At 33.7% G+C, this 12,938-nt stretch overlaps 1 protein-coding gene across 2 annotated transcripts in view; it reads right to left on the reverse strand.

Moving 5' to 3' along the window:
* Positions 1 to 12,938, reverse strand: part of LOC143057880 (uncharacterized) — a 36,049-nt gene that overhangs the window by 7,645 nt on the left and 15,466 nt on the right. For both annotated transcript variants that reach the window (XM_076231333.1, XM_076231331.1), the window contains exons 4-7: positions 12,424 to 12,604; positions 10,249 to 10,306; positions 9,222 to 9,660; positions 557 to 1,189 (exon numbers count right to left, since the gene is read on the reverse strand). In XM_076231333.1, the coding sequence (XP_076087448.1) occupies positions 557 to 1,189; positions 9,222 to 9,660; positions 10,249 to 10,306; positions 12,424 to 12,604 (1,311 nt within the window). The remainder of the gene's footprint in view (positions 1 to 556; positions 1,190 to 9,221; positions 9,661 to 10,248; positions 10,307 to 12,423; positions 12,605 to 12,938) is intronic.

The raw sequence follows: 12,938 nt of genomic DNA on the forward strand, positions 1-12,938 counted from the left end.
GAGAAGAATTTTGTAAAAGTTAACAGACGACAACAGATGAAAAAAGCTCATTAGGCTTTCGGCCAGGTGACCTAAAAACACACAATTGAAAAAGAATTCCTTTGAATAAGTTAAACTGTAATATTATAATTATATTTTACTTTAAAAGCATGAAAAGAATTTCTTTTAATACCACTTGGTGAAAATGTATTTAGTTTGTTTAGCAATAGATATACTAAATATTGCAAAATATTTAGGGGCTGTTCCAGAATAAGGCCCAAAACACCAATAAAATAAAAAAAAAGATCATTTAACTTATAATTCTTACATAGTTCTAAGGAAAATGCAACCCCAACATTTAATCAAATTGAGTGCCTCTCATCCTCCATCCGATATATTTTGGAACAACCCTAGCCACGTATTCATAGACATTATGAAAATACAGGGACATGCAGCATGTTTTGCGGCCGTTGTATGCACACATCTATTTCAAAGCAAATTTTCAAAGGTATTTCCCATATCTTTTCATATCATGCATTTTTAAATATCAATGTTTCATTGTAGTAAATAAACATACCTATACCGAGGACAGGTACTGCTACAGTACTGATGTCCTGTCTGTCGTTCGATAACCTTATTATATTATGTATGGTTATCTGTAGTTCTCTTTTAAACTTGGAACTGTCCTTTGCTGAATTTTTGTCAAATCTTGGTGGTACTGTGTGAAGGACATACGTAAATGGCAGTGTTTTAGGGGATGCCTTACATAATCTGACCTCACATTTCTGTATCATTTTCATTCCAGTCACATCTCTTTTGTAAACATTATCATTTACATTCTCTATGGCTCTTGCTATCATTCCTCTTGACTGACACTGTTCATCTTGTGGACACACAATGGCATCTACTCTCAATTTTGTAATATCGCCTTGCAAAATTTGAACTTTAAACCCTACTCTTGTCATGTATTGTTTGTTGAATGTTGATTCTTTTTTCTTTTGTGTTTGACCTACTGGTTCTGTTGAAGGCTTCTGTTGAATACATGTTAAGTGCTTACTGAACTCTTGCTGTACCATTGCTATCATATCTTGGTCTTTGTCAATAAAATGTATCTCTTTCAATGAAGTTAACTTCCCTTGCTTTTTGCTGTAACTTATAACTGCCTGACAATACATTTGGCGGCATATTTCTTTTGGTACACCAAAAATACCTGCAAAAGAAATAGGTATTAGAAAGTCAATATAAATAATGTGGTTATTCAAATTTCAAAACTTTTCAAGGCAGTTTTTGCTTTTGGTTTTGAAATATTGTGTTCCGCTGATTTGATAGTTTTTTTCAACTTTTCAAAGCGTATTTAGCTTTTGGTTTTGAAATCTAACTGTAGGGCTAGATTTTTTATAGCTGATTTAGCTATGGTTTTGAAGGTTTTTTTTTTGTGTAGTCTATATGATCGTTTTTGGTATTTCAATAAACATTTCAAATCCTTTGAAGGTTGTCTTAGCTTTTAGGTTTTATTTTTTTCAGACGTGAATAATATTGAATAAACCGTGATTTAAGTATCGTGTTTAGACATAAAGAATAAGACTTTTTAATTTAAGTGTAAATAATCTGCGAATTTATATTCCTTTCGAAATACTACGAAAATAACAAACGAGAAGTTTGTAAGAAACAAATAATTTTTTCATTCAAAGTCGTTTCAAAATAGATACTAGTATATAATTTCGACGTTCATGCAATAGTATACATTTGAATCAGAATGATGCTCAGAAGTCGTCAGTTACCTACTGTATGGTTCAAAGACCTAGAAATTTATATGAACCAAGAAGTTGTTTAGGTTCAGAATCGGATTCACACATATTGAATAAAAATCAAGAAAACGTACCACAAAATACAGCAACAAATGAAATTGAAACAATGACCCATGTTTCGGGAGGTAATACACCAATTTTCGCTGATGAAAGTACCATGCCAGGACAGAATGATAGTTATGAATGAAGAAGAAATAACCACAATGAGAAAATGGGATATAATTCCTAGATGGGAAATAAACAGAGAGGCTCATCAAAGTACCTTACATACTAACAATTCAATTGACAATAGGCGACCAATAAATCAAAGTACAGAGAAAACTGTTCCATCTGAAAATAGAGGAACATATCAAAGTACTTGGAGTACTGGTCACTCAGATAACAGAAATGCATACCAAAGTGCAGGGAATACTGATCACTCGGACATGAGGGACAATCCAAGTACTTGGAGTACTGATAACTCTGAACGACGATAATTAAACAGAACATCTGGTCAAAGCAATAAAGAACATCAAAGCACTCATAGCACTGTTGAAAGGGAGAGGTGTGAAATGATTAGACACGAACAACAGAGCATGGACTATTCTGAAGTGGGCAGATATCAGTATGTTGATACTTACCCTGATCATAGACAGTCGACATTTCGAAGTTCTGATAGAACGCATCATGAAAGATTTACGGAATACCCAGAAACTTACACAAGATATTCACAATTACTTAGAAATATGCCTGACTATACTCATACCAAAAGTAATTATGCTGAACCTCAGACAAATTTTCCACCAGAAATTATACAAGCAGATCGAGGAACAGAATATCCAAGAGCAACTGCTGATAATATGTACTCGAGATATGATAGACATCGTTGACCAGAAAACAGATATTCCAAGGTATCAAATATAGATCGTATGTCATCAAATGAACCACAACATAGACTTCCTGTTCATAATGGCAAAACTGAATGGGAATCACTTTGGTGTCAATTCCAGTTCATTTCAAGAAGCTACGCTTGGGACAATCAGAAGCAAGCAACACAACTGTTATTATGTTTGCAAAATGAAGCTTTAAACTTTGCTTAAAGGATCCCAAATGCAGTACAGACAGATATTTTTAGTTTGTTTGTTGAATTGAGGAAGAGGTTCGGTGACAATATTTTACCATCAAAACACAGAGCAGCACTCCAAGATCTTCACAAGCAGAACAAAGAAAGCCTACAAGAACTTGCTCATAGAGTTTTAAACCTGATAAGTAAAGCTTACCCAGAAATTAAAGGGACTCAGCTATTCGAGGAATTGACTGTTGAGCATTTCCTTTATGGTCTTAATGATGAAAATATGACGTAAGATGTTATAATCAAGCAGCCCAATTAAGCAAAGAAAACGGAGAGTAATAACAATGGTGTTATAATTGTTATAGAATTAGTCATTTCAGACGTAATTGTCCATCAAAACAAGATAAATGGGAACCAAAGAAAAATAGCCATCATGGAGAAAACCAACAAAGAGATGTATATGCACCAGTCAAACCAACTTTCGATCCTTTAAACTAGAAATGGATGTGCCTGTAGGCCAAGCACTAGACCCAAAGAGTAATGAAGTAATTATTGAGAAAAGACAACAATCAATTCCAAAGAAGGAAATTGAATGTTCAGAAGAAAATTGTTTAAAAAGAAAATTTGCAACCTCAGAGAAAAACTCTTCTGAGAAACATCTAACTACTGAAGGTTTAGGCCTTTCAAGCAGTGATGTTGAAATTATCAGTAAGCAATCAGACCAATGTAGCAAGAATAAACATATTGAAAAACCAGTTTTGTCCAGGGTTGATGCTGTGAATCAGTATAGAATTGATATGAATGAGAAACCTATTGTTTTAACTTCTGGAATTTTAACAGAGAAACACTTTGAAGACAACGAATCTTCTGATGATAGTGTTGATGGAGAAAATAGTGTATGTATTGACAGAGTTGAATCAGCAGTTATTCAAACGTATGTTAGAATAGATGATTATGAGTTAAAAGCGGTAATTGACACAGGTGCTGAGGTCACTGTGCTCAGTGAAAAGGTTTATAGGAACCTTTGCAAAAGAACATCATCTTCAGTTGAAGACAGCAACACGTGGATTGTTAGTAGCTGAAGAGGGGGAAAAGATGTCAGCAACTGGCATTACAGAGATAGAAATGAGTTTGGAACCACTGCGTTTTACTTGGCCAGTATATGTAGCTCGTTTAAATGAAGATTAGCTTCTTGGTTGTGATATTATTGATAAAATGGACATCACGGTAAATACAAAACGTGGAATTCAAATAAAAGACATTTGGTATCCATGTGAAGTAAAGAGAAGAGAAGATAAGTATTAAAGATTGTTCTTAATAAGAGCATTTCCATAAAGCTCAATCAGAGATGATTATACAAATACCAGTACCAGATACAGAGATATTTAAAAGTAATTATGCCTTGTTTGAACCAGTAATTTACGACAATCCCAAAATTCTTGCTGGGAAAGGATTGGTTTCTACACAAATACCGTCTATACCAGTGCGATTAATAAACTTGGAAAATAGTCCATTGAAAATTGAAGAAGGTACGTTAATAGGAACTCTGCAGGGAACTGTGGATGAAGTGACAGACTTTGTTGATATGACAGATGTCCAAATGACGAAAATACCAAAAATTTGTAGATAACATGATCCCGAAAAAACACATGACACATATGAAAACGTGTTTACATCATCAAGATAAAATACAGTAGATGAATTTTGTTCAGAACTCCCAGAATGTATTTCAGAACAGTTGTAAAAACATCAAAAGCAACACTGGCAAACGTTCTCGTAAAACACAAAGATGCCTTCGCTAAATCGAAAACAGAACTTGGATCTTGTTCTGTGCTTAAACAGAGAATAGACACAGTACATGCAGCACCAGTCCGCCAACCTTTACGAAGGACACCACAAGCTTTCAAAATGGAGGAAGAATAATATTTAAGAGACCAAATATAAACTGAAGTTGTTAGACCATCTTCACCTGCCTGGTCATCACCTGTGGTTTTAGTCCGTAAGTACGATGGTTCTGTCAGATGATGCGTTGACTATAGGAAAATAAATTATATGACTATAAAGGACGCGTATATATTGCCAAGAATTGCTATGTGCCTTGACTGTCTGTAATCTGCAAAGATATTTTCCTGTTTTGACCTTCAAAGTGGATTTTGGCAGATAGAGCTGAATGAAAAAGACCGTAAGAAAACAGCATTTACAACAAAATATGGGCTGTTTGAATACACCAAGATGCATTTTGGTTTATGTAATGCTTCTAGTACTTTCCAAGGATGCATGGAATTAGTATTTACTGGACTTCAATGGAAAACACTTTTAATATATTTAGATGACATCATTATATTCAGCTCCAATTTGGAAGACCACTTCAAACAATTAGACGAAGTTTTAAATAGACTTAGAGATGTTGGACTGAAATTAAATTCTAAATGTGACCTTTTGAAACCAATTGTTGGTCAAGATGGAATTAAACCGAATCCAAAAATTACAGAATCTATTTCAAGTTGGAAGATTCCCGAAAATTTCAAAGAAGTTCAACAATTTCTTGGTCTTTGCAACTACCATAAGCGCTTTATTTTACATTTTAGTGAAATTGCATCACCGCTGACTCAGCTCACAGGAAAAAATGTCAAGTTTGTATGGACAAAAGATTGTGAAGCAGCTTTCACTAAACTAAAGAATGCTTTAATGTCAACACCAGTCTTACCATATCCAAATCCACAGTTACCATTCATTTTGGATAGAGATGCATCTAATGTAGGCATAGGAGCAGTTTTGTCACAAGTACAAGATGGACAAGAAAAAGCCATTGCCTTTGGTTCAATGAAATTAAATAAAGCAAAGCAACGTAATAATGTCACGAGGAGAGAATTTCTGGCAGTAATCACATTTGTCCATCAGTTCAGACATTTTCTTCTAGGGAACAAGATTTTACTACGAACTGACCACAGTTCTCTAAGATGGCTGTTCAATTGCAAAGATCCCCAATTCCAGTTAGCCAGATGGCACGAAGTTTTGTCACAATACAACTTTGATATTCAACATAGAGCTGGAATAAAACACACTAATGCCGATGCACTGTCAAGAAAAGACTGATTCTTTTCCTGTACACGAAGACGAAACAGATGACTGGACTGAGTTCCATGATAAAGTTGACAATATTAAAGACATTGGATCAATTCGTGCAGTAACACGAAGTAGTATTAAACAAGCAAGAAAACCTGCCAACTTGTTACAGAAGTATACTGCTTCTGAAATGAAAGAAATACAGAGGAAACGACAATGATATTGGCCCTTTATTTACATGGAAGGAGTCAAAAGAACCAACTACAAGCTAGAGAACAGGTTGCTAAATTTAATCCTGCCACAAGGAATTATTGGTTTAACTGGAATAATATTATTATGGATGGTGTATTGTACCAAAGATTAATTCCAAACAACCCGAATGATGTACCAAAAATCAGTTGTTAGTTCCTGAGATTTTAAGGTCTGAAATATTGACGCTGTGCCATGATTCTATATTTTCTGCTCAGTTTGGCATCAAGAAAACAACAACGAAGATAAAGGAACATTTTCATTGGTACAGAATGAGGAAAGATATAAAGCAACATATCATCAGACAGTGTTCATCATGCTGTAAACTTCGGAAAGCAATCAATAAAAACCATGCAGCTATGCAGAATTATCAGGATGGATATCCAATGGACAGAGTAGCATTGTATGTCATGTGACCATTTCCCAAATCCAAAACTGGCAATCGGTTAATATTAGTGATCGCTGATCACTTTAACAGATGAATGGAAGCCTATCAATTGCCTAACCAATATTGCCATAACGTTGCCGAGAAACTTGTTATCAGTTCGTTTTTAGATTCGGAATTCCGCTGGAAATCCATACTGATCAAGGGACTAATTTTCAAAGCAAAGTGCTTGTTTCTGAATCCTTAATATTATTTCATTGTATAATATGTTTAATGTTGATTATCTGAATAAATATTGTTTAAACTAAAGCAATTTATTCCAATAATTGTGTAGGCTCCTTGATATCCATTAAACGAAATCAACCCCTTTTCACCAATCATCTTACCCTTCCGGAGCACCTGAGATTACCCCTAATTTTTGGTGGGTTCGTGTTGCTTATTCTTTAGTTTTCTTTGTTGTGTCGTGTGTACTATTGTTTGTCTGTTTATCTTTTTCATTTTTAGCCATGGCGTTGTCAGTTTATTTTCAATTTACAAGTTTGACTGTCCCTCTGGTATCTTTTGTCCCTCTTTTATGGCTTAATTGAAACATTTAACCAAACATTAGGAAAAATTATTAAATTCTATGTAGATGAAAACAATAGAAATGGGATTTCTATATTTCAATATTAATGAGTGAATACAGAAGTACTGTTCATCCCTCCACTGGTTTTAGTTCAAATAAATTAATGTTAGGATGAGAAGTGAATCTACCCCATAAGTAACTGTATCCAATTACCCCGTCAGAATGCCCAGAAATCTGCAAATGAATACGTTGATGATTTGAGAGTTCATATGGAAGAAATATACCATGTAGCTCGAGAAAATCTTAAACAGTCAGTGGAAAAGCAAAAACTAGACCATGATACGAAAATAATTGATAAACCATTTTTAGTTGGATCTCTTGTATTTAGGAAGAAACCATTTTTTAAAAAGCTTGAAAGTCCATGGAATGGTCCATTTGTAGTGATTAAACAACTTAGTCCTGTAGTTTATCAAATCAGAGATTACAGAAAAAGTTGTAATATCCATTTTGATAACCTAATTAAGAGCATATGAATCTTCTGTTTTTCCATCCTGGGTTAAAAAAGTGAAACAACAGTTGTTATCCATGTAGCTGATAACTTGTTCAACACTTTTCAAAGTAACTGATACTTACCATGTGTTTTGTGTTCTGTTTATTGCAGATGGAAGATGAAAATGACCAAGCCACCTTTAAGAAATGTGGAGATGAGATGAGTTCTTTCACAGAAGCCATCTGGCATGTTCAATTCAATCACACAACATATAATAATTGTCCTTATTTTTGTATCATATGCCATTTCAAATGTAACAGTTTAAACCGTCTGAGAACCATGTAAAGAAATATAAACTCCATGCAAAACTAGCAGCTGACGTTATAGATAGTAAGGTTAATACATTTCTAAAGAAGAACACTGTGCCTTATAATGTAACATGGGGTAATCTTGGTACAGAAGATCTTGCCATCAACTATCCCGGGATCGTCATTGATGTACAAGAAGAAGTTGTTTAAATTATAACAGACACAGAAACTTTCATCCAAACCAAAGATGCAGATACTCAAACTGATCAAATAGAAGATTTTGAAAAACAACGTTAACTGAAGGACCAGAGAAAAAAGGTATTAAAACTAAGAGAGGAAGCAAACTTGTGGAAGTCAAAGGTCCTTGCCATGAAGAGACAGCCAGAAGAGGAAATAACTCAACCATTGCCACAGAAGAAGAGAAAACTGGAAAAAAAATAGGAAGATTAAAATTGTGGTGTTCTAACCGTATAAGTCAGCTATTAATAAACTGTATAAATAAATTTGACAATGTTTGAACAATATATATTTATATGTTGATATTTGATTGCTTAATGATTAAATGTGTTGATATTGCTATGTTTTAATTGTTATGAATATGCATTTAGAGAAGAGGTGATTTTGACATTTTGAAATTTTGCATATTGTGTATTTCTAATGTCGTTATTGTTGATTTTATTTTTTACTGTAAATTAGGTACATATATACATGTATGTAATGTTTTAATTTCGAGGGCGAAATGATTTTTTGAGAAGGGAGGGCAGTGTTGTTAAAGTACAATTTACATGACATTACGTTATATTTATTCCCGTACTTTCACTTTCCCATTGTTAACGTCAATTTCCGCCCAGCAATTGATTATCTAGTTTTAAAGAGAGAAGCTGTCTCATGTACACGTTGAAGAATAAGAAGCTTGTATTATATTTTATGAAAGGTAAACCACATACATTTTACACACTATTTTACTGATCTCCGCATCAAGTTCTAAATATATACTTTGCCCTATTTATAGATCCTAGTTTCCCCTGTTAAATATAGCGCGATCAGCAATTCAAACACATTAACGTTGATTGTTCATTTGTTATTATTTATTCGCGTATTCCTGTGTGACTAAACTTGTTGTATATTTATTGTGTATTGATAATAAAGTATTGTATTTTTACATGTTGTTTGCACAAAAGGTAATTGCCGTGTCTAAAGTTGTGGTAATTGTTTAATGAGACAAACACTTGTTGTGAACACCCTGTAAGATTTTATCCGCTCCGACCCGTTTGTATTGTAAATAAGTAAGTTCACAACATAAACCATAAATTTACACACCTGCAGATATAGATGGAACAGCAACTGATATTAAACCATTAGTTTCTGCTTCATGTAAACAATTTTCAATTGTTCTTTGTAAGACAGAGGCACACTGCCGTTTATCGGTAGGGTAATCATACCATTTTGGACCAATGGCATGTATAACACACTTGTACTGAAGATTGCCAGCAGAAGTTGAGCAGCACTCTCCATCTTTCAAACTGCCATTTCTTTGTATGTATGCATCACTCTCCTGTTGAAAAGTAAAACCTGCTGCCCTAGATATAACATCAGCAATTCCTCCTCCATGAGATAACGTTCCATTTGAAGCATTTACTATACCTTCCACATTAAGTTTCAGAATACTTCCAACATACACTCTGATGACTATCTCTTCTTTTGTAATGAAAGATTGGCAGTTAGTTGATTGTATGAAACTGTCAGATAGTTTTTTAGCCTAAAAACGAAACATTTAAAAAATAATTTCATTCAAATAAAATTGAATAAAATATAAAAATTTGAAGATTGATTGATTGATTGGTGTTTAACACCACTTTCAGTATTATTGGCTATTTCTTGGTGGTCAGTTTTTATTGATGGAGGAAGCCAGAGTGTCATGAGAGAAACAACAACCTTTGGCAGGAAAACTAACAATGTCACAATCCTAGTCAATTAAAATTGGAGTCGAATGAACCTGCCATGTGCAGAGTTCGAACTCACAACCTCAGTGTTGACAGGCTAGTGAAACAGTTATTAGACTACTTAGACCACTCGGCCACTGGGGCCCCTTAAAATTTTAAGAGATACGTATACGCATCTGTTGGCTTTATAAATTTCTTTATTCTTTTTAACTAGTATTAAGTTTATATAAATGCAGTATATGACATATAATTTTAAAAATCATGAATCCATTTTACATCTCTCCAATATATGCCACTTTTGAAAAGAAGGAAACTTTTGATCCTCATAGTTAATGGCACACTTTATCATTGAACATACTGCAAGTCAAAAACAGGACATAATGCAAGAATTGTACATTTCATACCTTGGGCATGGCAACCTGAGCAGCTTTGTCTTTGTTCATGAAAGTAGCATGTTTGTCTCTGAAAATATTTCATTTTAATTAAACAGAATATTCTTCCAATTTTTTTACTTTAAACAAGATGACACTACATACGAGGATCCAGGATTTTGAAAAAATGGGATCTTCCAAAAGGGAAACATAAGAAGTGGGATATGTTAAAAGACTATGCATTAATATGTAGCTCCAAAAGATGGGGCCCATACCCCATCCTTCTTAAGTTAACCTGCCTCAGCACAATATTATTTGAATTACTGCTTATGGACTTTAAGATAGGTAAGTGGGTGGAAAGATGATTAATGTCCAGCAGCAGATATTACATGCATTTTTAGGAAAAGAACAATTTACTATGTTAATGTGATATACATATATGACAGTGACATGGTCTCACATCTTTATCTATCTAATTCTACAAATTGAAGGAATGTCACATCCTAAAATGCTGATCGAGCCATATCTTTAACATACTTGTACACAAGTAAAAATCTGCAGACATATATACATAAGCTTACACAATCAAATAATGTTTCTGCTGGAAACTTATGTCAGCTTGATGAAATTTTTCATATATAAAATCATTATCTTGATCAAAAACTCTACACATAAAATGTAAATCAAATCAAATAGTAAAAGAAGTTTATAATATAATGATTTCAATTTTTTTTTCAACATTTCAGACAAAAATCAAGAGGAGAGTTTGGGGCCAACAAACTAGTTTAACCAGGCCATATTCTGTATGTGTCTGTCTCAAGTCAGTACAATGTAGCTTGTAATTCAGGGGTTGTCAGTTGATGCTGTATATCACATTTCTTTTTCGTTCATTGTTTTGTTCATAAATCAGGCTGTTAGACCTATATATGACCTATAGTTTTAAACTTCTATGTTATTTGGTCTCTGGTGGAGAGTTGTCTCATTGTTAATGATACCATATCTTCTTATTTTTATATAAATATCATATTTTTCATGCAAATTTTGGTTATACATGTACTCTCATTCAGGGTTAAATTTATGTAAGAAATTATACTCATACATTTCATTAATTCTTGAAATTGTTGGTTTGATTCCTGATGAATGAAACTAATAATTCAAAATCTTATTTGCTGCTTATCCACTAATCATGTACAAGAGTGAACAAGCTCAAATGTCTCACCTGTGCTACTGGTCACAATTGAATTTAATGATGAACATCTTCAAGATCAGTGTCTTACTACAGAGATCACATAAACTTAACATTGAACCATAAAAATGATGTCAAGGTTAGACAAATCCTGCCAGACAGACATGTACACATGTATCAATTATTCCATACACCAAATATAGTAACATATTGCTTATACAATGCTAGAATAGCTGAGAAACAGACCTAACCAAGAAAATTGACTATTGACCAATAAACTAACAAAATGAGGTGAAGGTCAAATGAACCCTAACAAACAGACAAGTTTACCTTACAATCATTCCATACACCAAATATAGATGACTAATCAATTGCTTACAGTATCCAAGAAAGATAGGACCTAACCATTAAAAGTGTATGTTGATCACTGATCCATGAAAGAGATTAGGTCAGATGAACCTGTCTGATGGACATGAAGACCTTGCAATGATTCTTTATAGCAAAAATAGTTCAATTACCTATAATAAGTGAGAAAAATCTAAGCAGTTGTTCATAAAATTGAGGTCAAGAACAATTGAAACTTCAAAATTTAAGGTATACAAAAAATGTACTTAAATCAAGTAAAATTGAGAATGGAAACAGGGAATGTGTAACAGATACAACAACCCGACCAAAGAGCAGAAAACAGCCCAAGGCCACCAATGCAGAAAACAGCCCAAGTCTTTTACCATCTGAAATGTGAAGCTTCATACAAATAGTTCAAAGCCACCCAGGTTAGCATACCTTAGTCTTGCATTCTAACACAAAAACCAAAAACTTTATATTAACTTGGTCTGAATAAAACTACGTGGGATGACAGGTTTCCTGCACTTTTACTTGCTCTATAACTCTGACACTGAGGTTAAAGGTTGAAGTGATTTTCAAAAATGTTTGGTTTATTATGGACCCTATCTTCCTGCATAATTTTTTAAAAAGTTTAATGCTCAAACATCTTGTTAAATGAAAGTTTTGTATACATGTACCTGGCTTCTTGTTTACTTGTATCAATATGCTGAATCTGCTCTAGATTTTTATAAGCTGTATTATTGGTAGCCACAACCTCTTTTCCTACTAATTTCAATTTCATTTCAAGGTGTTGAATATGTGTCTCTAATTCCACCTTTTCTGATTTCAGTTTTGACACTTCCTCAACAATAGTATCCACTGCAAAGATATATAAGTAAATAGGTTTTATAGCCGACTATGCTGTATGGGTTGTTTCTCATTGGCCATACAAAGGCCTATAATTACTTACTACCACATCATTTGAACTCTGGTAGACAGTTGTCTCTTTGGCAATCATAACACATCTCCTCATTTTTATATAAAGAAAATAAGAGACTTCTATGAGCCTGTAGCTATCATTTGGCAAATTTGCTCTAGAGAATACAATTTAACTTCTGACAAGGGGATGTATGGTAAGAGCCATTACTCTGGGTCCCGAAAATTCAAAAATTCAAAAATTTTTCAAGCCTTTCAAAATTATGTTCATTCATTG

Source organism: Mytilus galloprovincialis, chromosome 13 (assembly GCF_965363235.1).
Source record: "Mytilus galloprovincialis chromosome 13, xbMytGall1.hap1.1, whole genome shotgun sequence".
Classification (NCBI taxonomy): Eukaryota; Metazoa; Mollusca; class Bivalvia; order Mytilida; family Mytilidae; genus Mytilus; species Mytilus galloprovincialis.